Here is a 17,215-nt window from a genome sequence, read left to right as displayed (position 1 = left end):
TCACTCTTACTTCGGAAGACTTCTCTCCATTGAGAATGACATGCTGCATTCTGTTATCTAGGAACTCTTCAATCCAATCACACAATTGGTCTGATAGTCCATATGCTCTTACTTTGTTCATTAAACGACTGTGGGGAACTGTATCGAACACCTTGCGGAAGTCAAGAAACACAGCATCTACCTGTGAACCCGTGTCTATGGCCTTCTGAGTCTCGTGGACGAATAGCGCGAGCTGGGTTTCACACGACCGTCTTTTTCGAAACCCATGCTGATTCCTACAGAGTAGATTTCTGGTCTCCAGAAAAGTCATTGTACTCGAACATAATACGTGTTCCAAAATTCTACAACTGATCGACGTTAGAGATATAGGTCTATAGTTCTGCACATCTGTTCAATGTCCCTTCTTGAAAACAGGGATGACCTGTGCCCTTTTCCAATCCTTTGGAATGCTACGCTCTTCTAGAGACCTACGGTACACCACTGCAAGAAGGGGGGCAAGTTCCTTCGCTTACTCTGTGTAAAATCGAACTGGTATCCCATCTGGCACAGCGGCCTTTCCTCTTTTGAGCGATTTTAATTGTTTCTCTATCCCTCTGTCGTCTATTTCGATATCTACCATTTTGTCATCTGTACGACAACCTATTTCGGCCTTTAGTTTGTCATCCTCTGTTTCAGTACCATTGTGGTCACACAGTGTCTGGACATTTTGTTTTGATCCACCTACCGCTTTGACATAAGACCAAAATTTCTTAGGATTTTCTGCCAAGTCGGTACATAGAACTTTACTTTCGAATTCATTGAACGCCTCTTGCATAGCCCTTCTCGCACTACATTTCGCTTCGCGTAATTTTTGTTTGTCTGCAAGGCTTTGGCTACGTTTATGTTTGCTGTGAAGTTCCCTTTGCTTCCGCAGCAGTTTTCTAACTCGGTTGTTGTACAACGGTGGCTCCTTTCCATCTCTTACGATCTTGATTGGCACATACTCATCTAACGCATATTGTACGATGGTTTTGAACTTTGTCCACTGATCCTCAACACTATCTGTACTTGAGACAAAACTTTTGTGTTGAGCCATCAGGTACTCTGTAATCTGCCTTTTCTCACTTTTGCTAAACAGAAAAATCTTCCTACCTTTTTTAATATTTCTATTTACAGCTGAAATCATCGATGCAGTAACCGCTTTATGATCGCTGATTCCCTGTTCTGCATTAACTGTTTCAAATAGTTCGGGTCTGTTTGTCACCAGAAGGTCTAATATGTTATCACCACGAGTCGGTTCTCTGTTTAACTGCTCAAGGTAGTTTTCAGATAAAGCCTTAAAAAAATTTCACTGGGTTCTTTGTCCCTGCCACCCGTTATGAACATTTGAGTCTCCCAGTCTATATCCGGCAAATCAAAATCTCCACCCAGAACTATAACATGGTGGGGAAATCTACTAGAAATACTTTCCAAACTATCCTTCAGGTGCTCAGCCACAACAGCTGCCGAGCCAGGGGGCCTATAGAGACGTCCAATTACCATGTCTGACCCTGCTTTAACCGTGACCTTCACCCAAATTATTTCACATTTTGGATCTCCGTCAATTTCCTTCAATACTATTGCACTTCTTATCGCTATAAACATGCCTCCCCCTTCACTGCCCAGCCTGTCTCTGCGGTATACATTCCAATCTGAGTTTAGGATTTCATTACTGTTTACATCTGGTTTCAGCCAACTTTCTGTCCCTAGTACTATATGGGCATTGTGAGCGTTTATTAATGATAGCAGTTCTGGGACCTTTCTATAGACGCTCCTGCAGTTTACTATTAGCACATTAATACTGTTATTCCCTGTTGCATTTTGCCTACTCCTACCTTGCCATGTCTCAGGAGGCGTCTTGTCGGGCCTAGGGAGGGAATTCTCTAACCTAAAAAACCCACATGTGCACTCCGCACGTACTCCGCTACCCTTGTAGCCGCTTCCTGCGTGTAGTGCACGCCTGACCTATTCAGGGGGACCCTACTTTTCTCCACCCGATAGCGGAGGTCGAGAAATTTGCACCCCAGATCTCCGCAGAATCGTCTGAGCCTCTGGTTTAAGCCTTCTACTCGGCTCCAAACCAGAGGACCGCGATCAGTTATGGGAACGATACTACAAATAGTTAGGACAGATTCCACCCTGCGAGTGAGGCTTTCCGCCTTCACCACTTCCGCCAACCGCCTGTACGAACTGTGGATGACCTCTGAACCCAGACGGCAGGAGTCATTGGTGCCGACATGAGCAACAATTTGCAGTCGGGTGCACCCAGTGCTCTCTATCCCCGCCGGCAGGGCCTCCTCCACATCTCAGATGAGACCCCCCGGCAAGCAGACAGAGTGAACACTGGCCTTCTTCCCTGATCTTTCCACTATTTCCCTAAGGGGCTCCATCACCCGCCTAACGTTGGAGCTCCCAATAACTAATAAACCCCTTCCCCCATGTGCCTGCTCGGACCTTGCTGAAGGAGCGGCCACATGTCCACTGACAGGCAGAGTGGGCGATGCCACACGGTCAGCTTCCACATTGACCCTCCGCCTCGTGCGCCACGAACGCCGCTGAACCCGCCACTCCCTTTGGGGAGAGGGTGGCCCAACCGCGCCCGGTACCCACGAAGATGTCTCGACAGCAGGGACAGTGGGTGAAGCATGTAACACCTGGGGTGTAACACCTGGGGTGTACCATGCGACGCACCAGACTCCCCACTGCCGCTACACTCCGAGGCAGCAGCCTGAAGACTGCTGACCGCGGCCATCAACATGTTCAGCTGTTCGCGAACAGTGGCCAGCTCCTGCTACGTCCGTACACAGCAGTCACACATCCTATCCATCCTAAGAAATCAATTTACTGTAGAGAGTTAATCAACTTTTAACTAGACTGTTAATTCACTAAAGGCGGCTGATAGTTGACTAAACTGTGGTTGCTAGACACTTCTTGAAGAAAAACAATGAAAATAGCACTACCTGTCTCTGGACTGCATTGAAAACAAACACTAGCACTACTGGCACTATGGTTGATTAAAGGGACTCTGAGCGAGGTGGCGCAGTGGTTAGACACTGGACTCGCATTCGGGAGGACGACGGTTCAATCCCGCGTCCGGCCATCCAGATTTAGGTTTTCCGTGATTTCCCTAAATCACTCCAGGCAAATGCCGGGATGGTTCCTCTGAAAGGGCACGGCCGACTTCCTTCCCCATCCTTCCCTAATCCGATGAGACCGATGACCACGCTGTCTGGTCTCCTTCCCCAAACCAACCAACCAACCCCCCCCCCCCCTCGCCCCCTCGACGCAAAACACAAAAAAGGGACTCTCTCTGACTGTATTCAAAACAAACACGAAATCTATGGAACACTATTACTAGCAATCGACAATTAAAGCTTCCTAAAAGCAAAAACACACGGAAGAAGAAGTGACAAGTACGAAAAATACAGTTAATACTTAAATTAACATAGCTAGCTGAACAGCAGACATGAAGCAGACAGCAGTTACGATAACTCTGTCCTTTTATCTTTGTTAATGTCTGTCTTTACAATCACTTCAGGTTTCTCACTGTCATGCATATCAATTTCTGATCAAAGTTATTTATTGACGAGCACATCCATTACTTCCTGGTTCTTTAAAACATTTTCTGAATTTCAGACATAGCTGTCTTCAATCATAAATTTTCACCTCATTATTTTTTACCTTTTTTAAACAAATTTTCGCTTACTTCTTTTGTCCCCCCACCATCCCACAATGAATTCCTGCTCATTTTACCTTTTCCAACTCCAAAAAACACTCATTTTTCCTTGCAAAACTCCAAGCATGCATACTCTCTCTAAAATACTGTCTGGCACATGGTATCCCACCTAATGGGCTTCCCAATGAAATTGGCATCTCAGGTTGTCATCCATCCTGCTGCAAAAGCCTTCATCTTTTCAGATTCCATCAGTCCCTAACCCTTGCCAATCTGGTCCTTCACAATCACACAGTCCAATCTCAAACCATATTTTACAGCCTCTACTCCTTTCACAAAATCATTTTACTCTGTGACAACAACTTTCTGAATACCCTCACTGTAATAAAATCTCTCTTGCCCTTCAACAGTTGGAACAGCATTTTCCAGCACCATCTTAGAAAGCTGTCCCAGCTACTCCTACCTTGTGCCCACATGGAACTACCTACAGCAAAGAAAAAGCCTACCACCCTGATCCAACCCACCTGTCAACCCCTCATAGCTTCCTGATCATGCCTTGATGACTTCCTCTGCCTTCCACATCCCTAAAAACTTCCTCCACTATCCATGAAATACACTATTCCACAAACAGTCAATCCATAAAATCCCCGTCATTCTTTCTAGCAAAACTCTGTCCCCTGTAGAAGTCTCAGTACATTCTAAGAGCCTCAACTTTAGCCACAAATCTAATTTCAAACATGTTAGAATTGTAAAGGACATTCCACAACACACCCCACTGACAATAGCCAACCAACATCCCATACAGAACATTGCTCAAAACAGTTCTAACCTCCATTCCACCCAATCATCCCCTGGTATTCTTTCAGGAGTTCCCCACTTCTAATAAGGCCTCACCGAGTCCAACGTCATTCCTCTAGTACAAATAGCTTCCTAACCCGAAAACCAATCCAGACTGTATCATCCCTCCCACAGACAAAGGCCCCTTCATAATGGTCATATATCATAGTGACTATGTGACTGAGGGTCTCTACCAACTTTCTGACATCTCTGCAACAAACCTTACAACCATGATCCCTTCCCAGAAGTCCAACATGAGTTTAAGCAGTTTCTCAAGGCCTTGGGGCCATCTCAAAACCTGATTCCTGAATCCATTTCCCTCCTCATACTAGAAACCCTGTGCACTAACAGCTTTTACCTGCTCCACAAACCCAAACCCACAGGTTTCCCTAATGGTTGTCCCTTAGTGGCTGGGTACAACACTCCCACAGAATGAACCTCACCCTTTGTTGACAGAGACCACCCAACTGTGCCTCTCCACAGCTCGTCCCATTACCACAGACTCCTTGTCGGTCAACATGGATGCAGCCTCGCAACCATCGACCACCACCTTTCCCAACCTCTTTCTTGTACCAAACCCTTCACCTCTTTCCTAATCTCCTAGCCAACCATACCCTGACCCACAATTATTCCACTTTTGAAGGTGATATCTCCGGTTGATACTGATCTTCGGCCGGACACGGCTGCTTCTCCTGTTCCACAGAGTGGGCTTACTGGCAGTTGGGAGCTCCAACATCAGGCGCGTAATGGGGCCACTTAGGGATATGGCAGCAAGAGAGGGGAAGAAAAACAATGTGCACTCCATGTGCATACCGGGGGGGAGTCATTCCAGATGTGGAAAGGGTGCTTCCAGATGCCATGAAGGGTACAGGGTGCACCCATCTGCAGGTGGTCGCTCATGTCGGCACCAATGATGTGTGTCGCTATGGATCGGAAGAAATCCTCTCTGGCTTCTGGCAGCTATCTGATTTGGTGAAGACTGCCAGTCCCGCTAGTGGGATGAAAGCAAAGCTCACCATCTGCAGCATCGTCGACAGGACTGACTGCGGACCTTTGGTACAGAGCCGAGTGGAGGGTCCAAATCAAAGGCTGAGACGGTTCTGCGACCATGTGGGCTGCAGATTCCTCGACTTGCGCCATAGGGTGCTGGGGTTTCGGGTTCCGCTGGATAGGACAGGAGTCCACTACACACAGTAGGCGGCTACACGGGTAGCAGGGGTTGTGTCGCATGGACTGGGCGGTTTTTTAGGTTAGATGGCCTCGGGCAAGTACAAAAAGGGCAACAGCCTGAAAGGGTGTGGGGCAAAGTCAGGACATGTGGGGACCAAGCAGCAATCAGTATTGTAATTGTAAACTGTCGAAGCTGCATTGGTAAAGTACCGGAACTTCAAGCGCCGACAGAAAGCACCGAAGCTGAAATCATTATAGGTACGGAAAGCTGGCTGAAGCCAGAGATAAATTCTGCCGAAATTTTTATAAAGGCACAGACGGTGTTTAGAAAGGATAGATTGCATGCAACTGGTAGTGTCATGTTTGTCGCTGTTAGTAGTAGTTTATCCTGTAGTGAAGTAGAAGTGGATAGTTCCTGTGAATTATTATGGATGGAGGTTACACTCAACAACCGAGGTAGGTTAATAATTGGCTCCTTTTACCGACCTCCCGACTCAGCAGCATTAGTGGCAGAACAACTGAGAGAAAATCTGGAATACATTTCACATAAATTTTCTCAGCATGTTATAGTCTTAGGTGGAGATTTCAATTTACCAGATATAGACTGGGACACTCAAGATATTTAGGATGGGTGGTAGGGACAGAGCATTGAGTGACAGTATACTGAGTGCACTATCCGAAAATTACCTCGAGCAATTAAACAGAGAACCGGCTTGTGGGGATAACATGTTGGACCTACTGATAACAAACAGCCCCGAACTTTTAGACACTGTAAGCGCAGAACAGTGAATCAGTGATCATAAGGCTGTTGCAGCATCCCTGAATATGGAAATAAATAGGAATATAAAAAAATGGAGGAAGGTTTATCTGTTTAGCAATAGTAGCAGAAGACAGATTTCAGACTACCAAACAGATCAAAACGAAAATTTCTGTTCCGACACTGACAATGTTGAGTGTTTATGGAAAAAGTTCAAGGCAATCGTAAAATGCGTTTTAGACAGGTACGTCCCAAGTAAAACTGTGAGGGATGGGAAAAATCCACCGTGGTTCAACAACAAAGTTAGGAAACTACTGAAAAAACAAAGAGAGCTTTACTGCAAGTTTAAATGCAGCCAAAACCTCTCAGACAAATAGAAGCTAAACGATGTCAAAGTTACGGTAAGGAGGGCTATGCGCGAAGAGTTCAGTGAATTCGAAAGTAAAATTCTATGTACCGACTTGACAGAACATTCTAGGAAGTTCTGGTCTTACGTTAAATCATTAAGTGGCTCGAAACAGCAAATCCAGACACTCTGGGATGATGATGGCATTGAAACAGAGGATGACATGCGTAAAGCTGAAATACTAAACACCTTTTTCCAAAGCTGTTTCACAGAGGAAGACCGCACTGTAGTTCCTTCTCTAAATCCTCGCACAAACGAAAAAACGGCTGACATCGAAATAAGTGTCCAAGGAATAGAAAAGCAACTGAAATCACTCAACAGAGGAAAGTCCACTGGACCTGATGGGATACCAATTCGATTCTACACAGAGTACGCGAAAGAACTTGCCCCCCTTCTAACAGCCATGTACCCCAAGTCTCTAGAGGAACGGAAGGTTCCAAATGATTGGAAAAGAGCACAGGTAGTCCCAGTCTACAAGAAGTGTCGTTGAGCAGATGTGCAAAACTATAGACTTATATCTCTGACATCGATCTGTTGTAGAATTTTATAACTTTTTTTTTTGCTCGCGTATCATGTCTTTTCTGTAAACCCAGAATCAACTCTGTAGGAATCAACATGGATTTGATCGTGTGAGACCCAACTCGCTTTATTTGTTCATGAGACCCAGAAAATATTAGATACAGGCTCCCAGTTAGATGCCATTTTCCTTGACTTCTGGAAGGCGTTCAATACAGTTCCGCACTGTCGCCTGATAAACAAAGTAAGAGCCTACGGAATATCAGACCAAATGTGTGGCTAGACTGAAGAGTTTTTAGCAAACAGAACACAGCATTTCGTTCTCAATGGAGAGATGTCTACAGACGTTAAAGTAACCTCTGGCGTGCCACAGGGGAGTGTTATGGGACCATTGCTTTTCACAATATATATAAATTACCTAGTAGATAGCGTCGGAAGTTCCACGCGGCTTTTTGCGGATGATGCTGTAGCATACAGAGAAGTTGCAACATTAGAAAATTGCAGCGAAATGCAGGAAGATCTGCAGTAGATAGGCACTTAGTGCAGGGAGTGGCAACTGACCCTTAACATAGACAAATGTAGTGTATTGTGAATACATAGAAAGAAGGATCCTTTATTGTGTGATTATATGATAGCAGAACAAACACTGGTAGCAGTTACTTCTGTAAAATATCTGGGAGTATGCGTGCGGAACGATTTGAAGTGGAATGATCATATAAAATTAATTGTTGGTAAGGCTGAGATTCATTGGGAGAGTCCTTAGAAAATGTAGTCCATCAACAAAGGAGGTGGCTTACAAAACACCCGTTCGACCTATACTTGAGTATTGCTCATCAGTGTGGGATCCGTACCAGGTCGGGTTGACAGAGGAGATAGAGAAGATGCAAAGAAGAGCGGCGTGTTTCGTCACAGGGTCATTTGGTAAGCGTGATAGCGTTACGGAGATGTTTAGCAAGCTGAAGTGGCAGACTCTGCAAGAGAGGCGCTCTGCATCGCGGTGTAGCTTGCTGTCCAGGTTACGAGAGGGTGCGTTTCTGGATGAGGTATCAAATATATTGCTTCCCCCTACCTATACCTCCCGAGGAGATCACGAATGTAAAATTAGAGAGATTCGAGCGCACACGGAGGCTTTCCTGCAGTCGTTCTTCCCACGAACCATACGCGACTGGAACAGGAAAGGGAGGTAATGACAGTGGCACGTAAAGTGCCCTCCGCCACATACCGTTGGGTGGCTTGTGGAGTATAAATGTAGATGTAGATGTAGAAATAAATCCATGGTACTGCCACAGGTACTCACATGGCACCATCCTATGTCAGCTTATTTATGAGCCTTCTGGAACCATCCTTCCTATCTAATCTACCTCTTGTTTGGTTTCAGATTCACTGGTGAAATTTTCATGATCTGGACTCTCAGCAAGGGCAATCGTTCCTCTTTATTCCGTTTCATGAACATCTATTCCCAACTCATTTCACCTGGTCTGTCTCAGCTCGTCAAACCGTCATCCTAGATATTGATCTCCACCTCTAAGATGGTTTGTCTGCTCATAAAAAGCGCAACCACCAACGGTACCTCCACTTTGACAGCTGTCACTCTCCCCATGGCAGAAAGTCTCTTCCTTACAGCCTCTCCATCCGAGGACACCAAATCTGCAGTGGAATGCAAGAGTTGTCAAAATATACAAATCACCTTACCACAGTGTTTGCTGACAAACAATATCCTATCCAGCTTCATTCATAAACAAATATCCCATGCCATCTGCTCCTCTGACACCAGTAAACCTGTGAACCAGCGACTGACCAGCACTCCTCTGATCACCCAGTATACCCTGCCCCCAAAGAGCTCAACCGCATCCTCCACCAAGCCTTCGACTACCTCTCGCTGTGCCCAGAGACGACGGACACCCTACCCAAAATCCTTCCCACATCCCTCGAAGTAGAGCTCCACCACCAACCTTCGTGATACCACTGTCAATCCTTATTCCAATCCTACTTCCAATCTTGTTTCCCTTGGGTCATTCCCTTGAGGTTGGCCCAGGTACAAGACCAGTCACGTACACTCACCCGTCACCTCCTGCTGCAGTCCAGTCACAGTTATCTTCCACCCAATAAAAGGCAGGGCCATGTGTGCAAGCAGACAGATTGTACATCAGCTATCCTGCAAGTTGTTGTTGTTGTTGTTGTTGTGGTCTTCAGTCCTGAGACTGGTTTGATGCAGTTTACAATAATGCGTTCATTATGCTGTTTGTAGTAGCTTACCTGCACTCCTATTTTTTTTATTCATTATTAAACCTACTCCTGCATTACCCCTATTTGTTTTTGTATTTATAACCCTGTATTCGCCTGACCAAAAGTCTTGTTCCCCTTGCCACTGAACTTCACTAATTCCCACTATATCTAACTTTAACCCGTCCATTTCCCTTTTTAAATTTTCTAACTTACCTGCCCGATTAAGGGATCTGACATTCCACGCTCCCATCCGTAGAACGCCAGTTTTCTTTCTCCTGATAATGACGTCCTCCTGAGTAGTCCCCGCCAGAGATCTGAATGGGGAACTATTTTGCCTCCGGAATATTTTACCCAAGAGGACGCCATCATCATTTAACCATACAGTAAAGCTGCATGCCCTCGAGAAAAATTACGGCTGTAGTTTCCCCTTGCTTTCAGCCGTTTGCAGTACCAGCACAGCAAGGCCATTTTGGTTAGTGTTGCAAGGCCAGATCAGTCAATCATCCAGACTGTTGCCCCTGCAACTACTGAAAAGGCTGCTGCCCCTCTTCAGGAGCCACAGATTTGTCTGGCCTCCCAACAGATACCCCTCCATTGTGGTTGCACCTACGGTACGGCTGTCTGTATCGCTGAGGCACGCGAGCCTCCCCACCAACGGCAAGGTCCATGGTTCATGGGGAGGGGAGGGGGGGAGCGGCATGCTGCAAGTACTGTACAGAATTCTAGTTGCCGAATATGCTGCAGATCTCAGTGCAGATGATGTCAACATCATATTTACTGCAAGTGCCATTTGGATGCTCCCTTCCAGCACAAGCTTCTCTGAACTACAAAGATGGGAATTGTTTCTGCAACACATCGTGCCCTTTCGCAGTCCCTCTGGCCAAACCCTCTGCTTACCTGTTTCTACTGCCTCACCTTACCCTTTTCCCTTAGATCTGTTCTGTCCACACCACTCCATCTCTGTCTCCCCCCTTTCCCCCATGTGGGCATTCTCTCTCCCTACCTCCACCCCTCTCTCTCCCTCCCTCCACCCCTCTCTCTCCCTCCATCCCCTCCCCCCTTTTCAACCCCTTTCCCTTCTCTCCCCCTTCACCTTAACATTCTCTCCTTGTCACCCTCGTCTTGTTTCCCCCTCAGTCTCCACCCTCTCCTTCTTCCTACATCTCTTTCTGCTGTGCCCTCTTCATCTAGCTGTGTGGCTGCAGAGTCATCCGTCCACTACCCTCTCCCCACCACCACCAGCTCAGGCAACCACTTTCAATAATCGAGTGTCAATAGTTAGTCTTGCTGTGGCCACGGGAGAGTGCCTTTGGTTGTGTGTGTACTACTGTTAGAGAAAGAGCTAGTGTTCAAAAGCTAGTGTCGATGCTGTTTTCTGTTATCTGTTTCTGTGTTCCAAGCACTGATTTGCTATAGCTGAATGGTTACCATTACTTTGTTTTACGTATTGCTCCATCCATGAATTTCTATTGTTGTTATACTTTGCAGTGATATATAACTCATTCAGTTCAGTCAAAAACTGTTGCAACTAACACTGTAATAGTTCAATCGACTTAAGAAAATTTAATAATCGTACAGAAACTTCATCATGTGCTCCGTGCCTACAAATTTAGAACAGAGTGCTGCTTGATGTACAGTACAATGAATCCCTTACAAATTGTCTGTCAATTGTTATAATTTTTTGCTCCTCTCTCATGCACTAAATCCATAAATTCTTTTTGCATGGTGTTGTAATGCCATTCCCCCGCAATTTTGCAGTAACAGTTGATTATATGATCACATAATGGACATTAAGAAATCTCATCTTTCTCTCGTGTGATTCCCGTTCATATATAAGGCTTGCGGCAACAGATTGCTACACAGCCTCTTTTTGTGCAAACAGCCACTGGACCTGTGAACTTTCATTAGATCACATACATAGTGGATGATAAGCAGAAGTGACTCCACAATTCTGCCAAAGTGAAGAAAATCACACCAACCAAAAAAAGCCACACGAAGTAATAGAGGAAACTGTGTCACACTGCAGTGCTCAATGAAATATCATGCTTTACCGATTGCTCATACCACAGCCACTGTATCTCGGTACAGTCAGGTCTTAGTGTCTGGAGAAAGGGACCGTGTGTGTGTGTGTGTGTGTGTGTGTGTGTGTGTGTGTGAGGTGGTAGCAGTGGTGGTGGTTGTGGTTGTTTTTATTTCTGAAGGAAATCTTTGTCCAAAACCAGGAATATCTCTAAAATTTATTTTCACTGTTCCTGTCTGTGACTCAATGCATCCATTAAGTGGTAACAATCTATCCTTTTAACAGATCAAATGGCTATGAGCACTATGGGACTTCACATCTGAGGTCATCAGTCCCCTAGAACTGAGAACTACTTAAACCTAACTAACCTAAGGACATCATACACATCCATGCCCGAGACAGGATTCAAACCTGCGACCGTAGCGGTCGCACGGTTCCGGGCTGAAGCGCCTAGAACCGCAGAGCCACACTGGCCAGCTATCCTTTTAATACTGCTGTTATTCCACCCTGGATTTTCAACATCCTCTTCCCTTTCTATAATATGGCCTTCAAGTTCATTTCCCTTGCACAGACCCTCTATATATTCCTCCCAGCTTTTGGCTTTCCCCTGTTTGCTTAGTACTGGTTTTTTATCTGAGCTCTTCATATTCATAGCTTCCCTTTTCTCCAAAGGCTTCTATTAATTTTCCTATAGGTGGTATCTAAAACTCCCACAGCTGCACATTCTTCTACAGACTTCCGTTTGTCCTCTAGCCATTCGTGTGCTTGCTTTTGCCTGCTTCACCAAGTCTTTTTAACTATTTGATCTTCTGTTGGCTTCGCTATTTCATCTCTCAATGCTACCCACATTCATCTTCTACTGTGCTCTTTTCTCCTGTTCCAGCCAACCACTGCCTAATGCTCCCTTTAAAACTCTCAAACTCTGGCTTTTTCAACTTAGACAGGACTCACCTCCCCAATTTCCTACCTTTTTGTAATTTCTTAACTTTTAATCTACATTTCATAGCCAATACATTACACAATGAAACTATAAGGTTCCAGAGACTTCTGAAGTCTAAAACATCTATGATGTGTATATAAAGACTGAAGCAAAAAATGAAAATTTGTACAAAGGCTGGGCTTTGCGCCCTGTCTCATGCCCACTAGGCCCATGTGCTAACCATTACACCACCCTGGCACAGTGGCTTTACACAACTGTACAAACTACCCAAACATGCCTCCCTCCTCAATTCAAATTCTCACTCACGCCTCGGCCCACTCGGTATTCCCGACTAAACTCAAACAGCATTGCAGAAGTTCTTCAACTGTGTTGGAATAGTTACCTCAGCATCAAACAAAATGAGGGATCCTGCCCAAAACCCGGGCAAAGGTGCTTTAATCAAATGAAACTATATGGTCCCACTATTTGCACCGAGGAGGGAGGTGTGCTAGAATAGTCTGTGTAGTTGTGCAAAGCCATTGTGCCAGGGTGGCATATTGGTTAGTGCATCTGCCTGGTGAGCAGGAGACACGGGTTTGAATCCTGGCCTCGGTACAAATTTTCATTTGTCACTTCCATCTGTGTATATACATCACAATAAATTGTGGTCAGAGCCCACATTTGTGCCTGTACAGTTTAAAGTATGGTTCTGAAATTCCCGTCTTACTATAATATAATCAAGCTGAAACCTTCCAAAGTCTCCTGGTCTTCTCCACATATACAGCCTTCTTTCATTATTCTTAAACTAAGCATCAGTGATGACTAAACTATGCTTTGTCCAAAATTCTACTAGGTGCCTTCCTCTTTCATTCCTTTCCCCCAGTCATATTCTCCTTCTATTTTTCCCTTTCCTCTTCTTCCTGCTACCAAATTCCAGTATCCATCACAATAAACTTCCTTCTCCCTGAAATATCTGAATAATTTCTTTCATCTCATCATAAGTTCTTTCAATTTCTTCACCATCTGTGGAACTAGCTGGCATAAAACTTTTACTACTGTGGTAGGTGTTGGCTTTGTCTAAGGACTGGTGATGATAATGTGTTCACTATGCTGTTCACAGTAGCTTACCTGCATTCCTACAGGCCTGTACATAAAGTCCAGGAACACTTTCAATTATTTATTGCATGTATACCGCCACAGCATAGTTTGGTAATTTGCCAATAGCGCTAGTCACAAATGTGGCGATTCAGGTGTGGAGCAAGCTTTCTGTGTGTTGGAGTTCCCCGATCACGAGATCTCACTCTGTGTGACTTTTTTCTGTGGGGACACATTAAAGATCTGATGTATGTACCACCTCTACCACGTGATGTAGCAGAGCTCCGGGAGAGAATGCGGGAAGCGACTGCCACAGTCGACGATGCCATGCTGGGACAGGTATGGCAACAATTTGATTACCGTAATGACATCTGTCGGGTCACTCACAGTTTGCATATCGAATGTTTGCAAAAAAAAAAAAAAAAAAAAAAAAAAAAAAAAAAAAAAAAAAACCTTTCAGAGTTTCTCTTCAAAATGCAATACATATGATATCTGTACAATGTTTAGTTCTTATGCAACAAATAACTGAAAGTGTTCCCAGACTTTATGTACACACTGTATTTTCTTATTCATTATTAAACCCACACTGCATTACCCCTTTGTGACTTTGAATTTATAACCCTTTATTCACCTGACCAGAAGTCCTGTTCTTCCTACCACCGAACTTCACTAATTCCTACATATATATAACTTCAACCTACCCACTTCCATTTTTAAACTTTCTAACCTACCTGCCCGATTAAGGAATCTAACATTCCACTCTTTCATTAATAGAATACCAGTTCTGTTTCTCCTAATGACTACATCCTCCTGAGTAGTCCCCACCAGAGATCTGAAAGGGGGGGGGGGGGGCGCTATTTTACTCAAGTGGGTGTTAACTAACCGTAGAGCTGGATGCCCTCAGGAAAAATTACAGCTGTGGTTTACCCTTGCTTCCAGCCATTCGCACTACCAGCACAGCAAGACTGTTTTGGTTGATGTGACAAGGCCAGAACAGTAAATCATCCAGGCTGTTGCCCCTGCAACTAATGAAAATGTTCCTGTCCCTCTTCAGGAAGGACATGTTTGTCTGGTCTCTCTACAGTTACTCCTCTGATGTGGTTGCACCTACAGTATCTTGGAGATACGCACACCACCCCACCTTGACAAAAGGGGATGGAGAGGACAGATATACAGAGCATCTCAGTAAATTTACCAAAATGAATTTTCTAAGATTAAACAGTGGTTAACATGAGACATAAAATGAAACACAGGGTATCTGCTTTATTCTTACAACAACACATGAACTTGCCACAAAAATAAAATTATTCTACCATATTTCAAACACTGAGAGTTAATTTGGCCTGCACATGGGTAGAAATTGTTGTTCATAGCACTTTCATAAAAAGCAAACCGCAATTCAAAAGCCAGACATAATGCTGCACTTTGAATACTCATTTGCATTCAATAAGAAGTAAATATTAGTTATAAACATCCATTGAAGATCATGTGCAGTGGAAGTGTACAAAGAAAGGTGGAGAGAGACGGGGAAATTGCATGCACGAACACAGTTGACACAAGATGTTTCTGTGATATCTAATTCTGTTTTTGTTGCACCTACCTGTGGCAGTAGACCCAGACTGAAGGCGAGAGGCAGGAGCAGCAATGAATTCAACATCACCTCCCTCGCCATCAGTGCAAGCTGCCGTGCAGAAAATGTCACACCGTAGACAGTATGTGGTGTCGGATCAGAGTGGCCGGACTCTACAGAGAAGTGTGCAATTAGCACCAGGCTCGACAGCAGGCAGAAGTACACAGGCCGTGAGAGGGCCACGATGCGGTTGAAGCTGCAAATGCAGGAAATACTGATAAGAAGAACTGGAATCTATAGTGTGTTTACAGTTATTTACAAATATCATAAAAGCATATTTTTCTTTTGTGCTTGTAAAAATGAAATTGAGGTATAATACAAATATAAGCTGCACCTCAATATAGGTCACATTCTTGACCGTAAGGGGGTGGGGGGGTGGGGTGGGGTGGGGGGGGGACTTCTTTATCACTCGCCCTGAACCTTGATTAAACATGGTATTCTTAAAATTTTGATTAATTTCCATGTTGAACTTGACATATAGTAGTTTTTGACAAAACTGAAAGAGAAGTTTTCTTTGCACAAGTATTAATTTTTATAAGTAGCTGGTGCATTAGTCTGGTAACCCTGTGGTTAAGGCCTTGCAGGCAAGTGTGCAGATTGCTAATGAAAAATCAGAAGTTGCCATCAATAATACCACTGAATGTGACTATACATGTGGTTGCATTGATTGCCTATATCCCACATGGTAACTGGAATGGCAACACAAAAAATGTGATAAAGTGTCAGTGGCAGGTAGATACATCTGGCAGGATTATATGTAGGTGTACAACTGATAGAGTGTAAATAAAATAACACATTCACACACAAAACTCTATTCCTTAACTACAGATGGAAAACTGACGCAAAATCGTGTTTCTGTGTTTGCAAGTATCTAATGGAAAAGTTGGCCGATGGATTTCTCAATAAGTTTAATCTCTTTAGATAGAAAGCAAGAATGTATTTTTAACAGCTGACCTCTGAATTTTAACAGGCTTATATGGACCTTGATCTGCGAATTGCATCAAGGAAAATAATTTATTCTTATTGGTAGATACAAAGAATGGTCAGTTATAACACAAATTTCAATCACAGAATGCAGTCAGTTATCTTACATTGTGAACTTTATACCATCCCGTTGTACATAGTTTTCCAGCCAAGTAACACAAATGTTTATCAACAGTAAATATTTCATCACCAGAACTTATCAAAGAATGGGTAAGGGGGTATAGGTTCACAGTATCGCCTTCTAAATATTGTCTAATGTGTATGTATATTCATATCTTTTCCAAGAAACAAATGTTAATGTTTTGAAATGTTTGGACAACACTTTACCTTTTACTTCCCTTCTGAGCAGTTTACCATGTAAATTTTACTAAGAACATGTGTTATGAAGCTTTCTTCAGTCATTAATAAACTTTATCATTACTAGTTCCTTAATTACAGCGAAGTGATGTGTTGATGTTCGGCCTCGTGTGAACAGGAAAGGAGAAGTGAAGTGTGCCTTGTTTTTAAAAAAACATTTACCAAAATATATAGAGGGAAAGCATAGTAAATCAACACCAGAAGGAGTACTTTAGGTTTTAAACAACACTATTCTTAAACACAAATCCCATGTTTTGACCACTGCAGCATTTTGTTCTTTCATTTACATAAGGAGTTCTAAGATAAATGGAAAGTGCTCATATAGGACACAGTAGCAGTGCAGCTGACCTCAAGAAATTATATTCTGGAACCAATAACATTAAGACAGCTATCTTATACAGAGTTAAAAGAAACATTCAAAAGTCAGTGACCTACATCCACAACTAAGTTTAAACATATTACACTTTCAACAGGTAATTTAAGGTGTAAAGGTAACAACTCAGTGAACTGTTGAGGTGCTGGGCAACTGACGGGCATATAAACAATGCCAGAATGTTGTCAGCTTTCATATGAAACCTTCTCCTGAGGATAGAGTAGAAGAAGGAAA

General features: G+C 43.8%; 1 protein-coding gene across 1 annotated transcript in view; it reads right to left on the bottom strand.

Moving 5' to 3' along the window:
• The window catches only part of LOC126209973 (pecanex-like protein 1), a 299,631-nt gene that overhangs the window by 120,568 nt on the left and 161,848 nt on the right, over nt 1-17,215 (bottom strand). Inside the window, exon 20 of the mRNA XM_049939084.1 lies at nt 15,238-15,463. Within this exon, the coding sequence (XP_049795041.1) occupies nt 15,238-15,463 (226 nt within the window). The remainder of the gene's footprint in view (nt 1-15,237; nt 15,464-17,215) is intronic.

This window comes from Schistocerca nitens, chromosome 10, assembly GCF_023898315.1.
Source record: "Schistocerca nitens isolate TAMUIC-IGC-003100 chromosome 10, iqSchNite1.1, whole genome shotgun sequence".
Taxonomy (NCBI): Eukaryota; Metazoa; Arthropoda; class Insecta; order Orthoptera; family Acrididae; genus Schistocerca; species Schistocerca nitens.
This window is presented reverse-complemented; position numbering and strand designations above follow the sequence as displayed.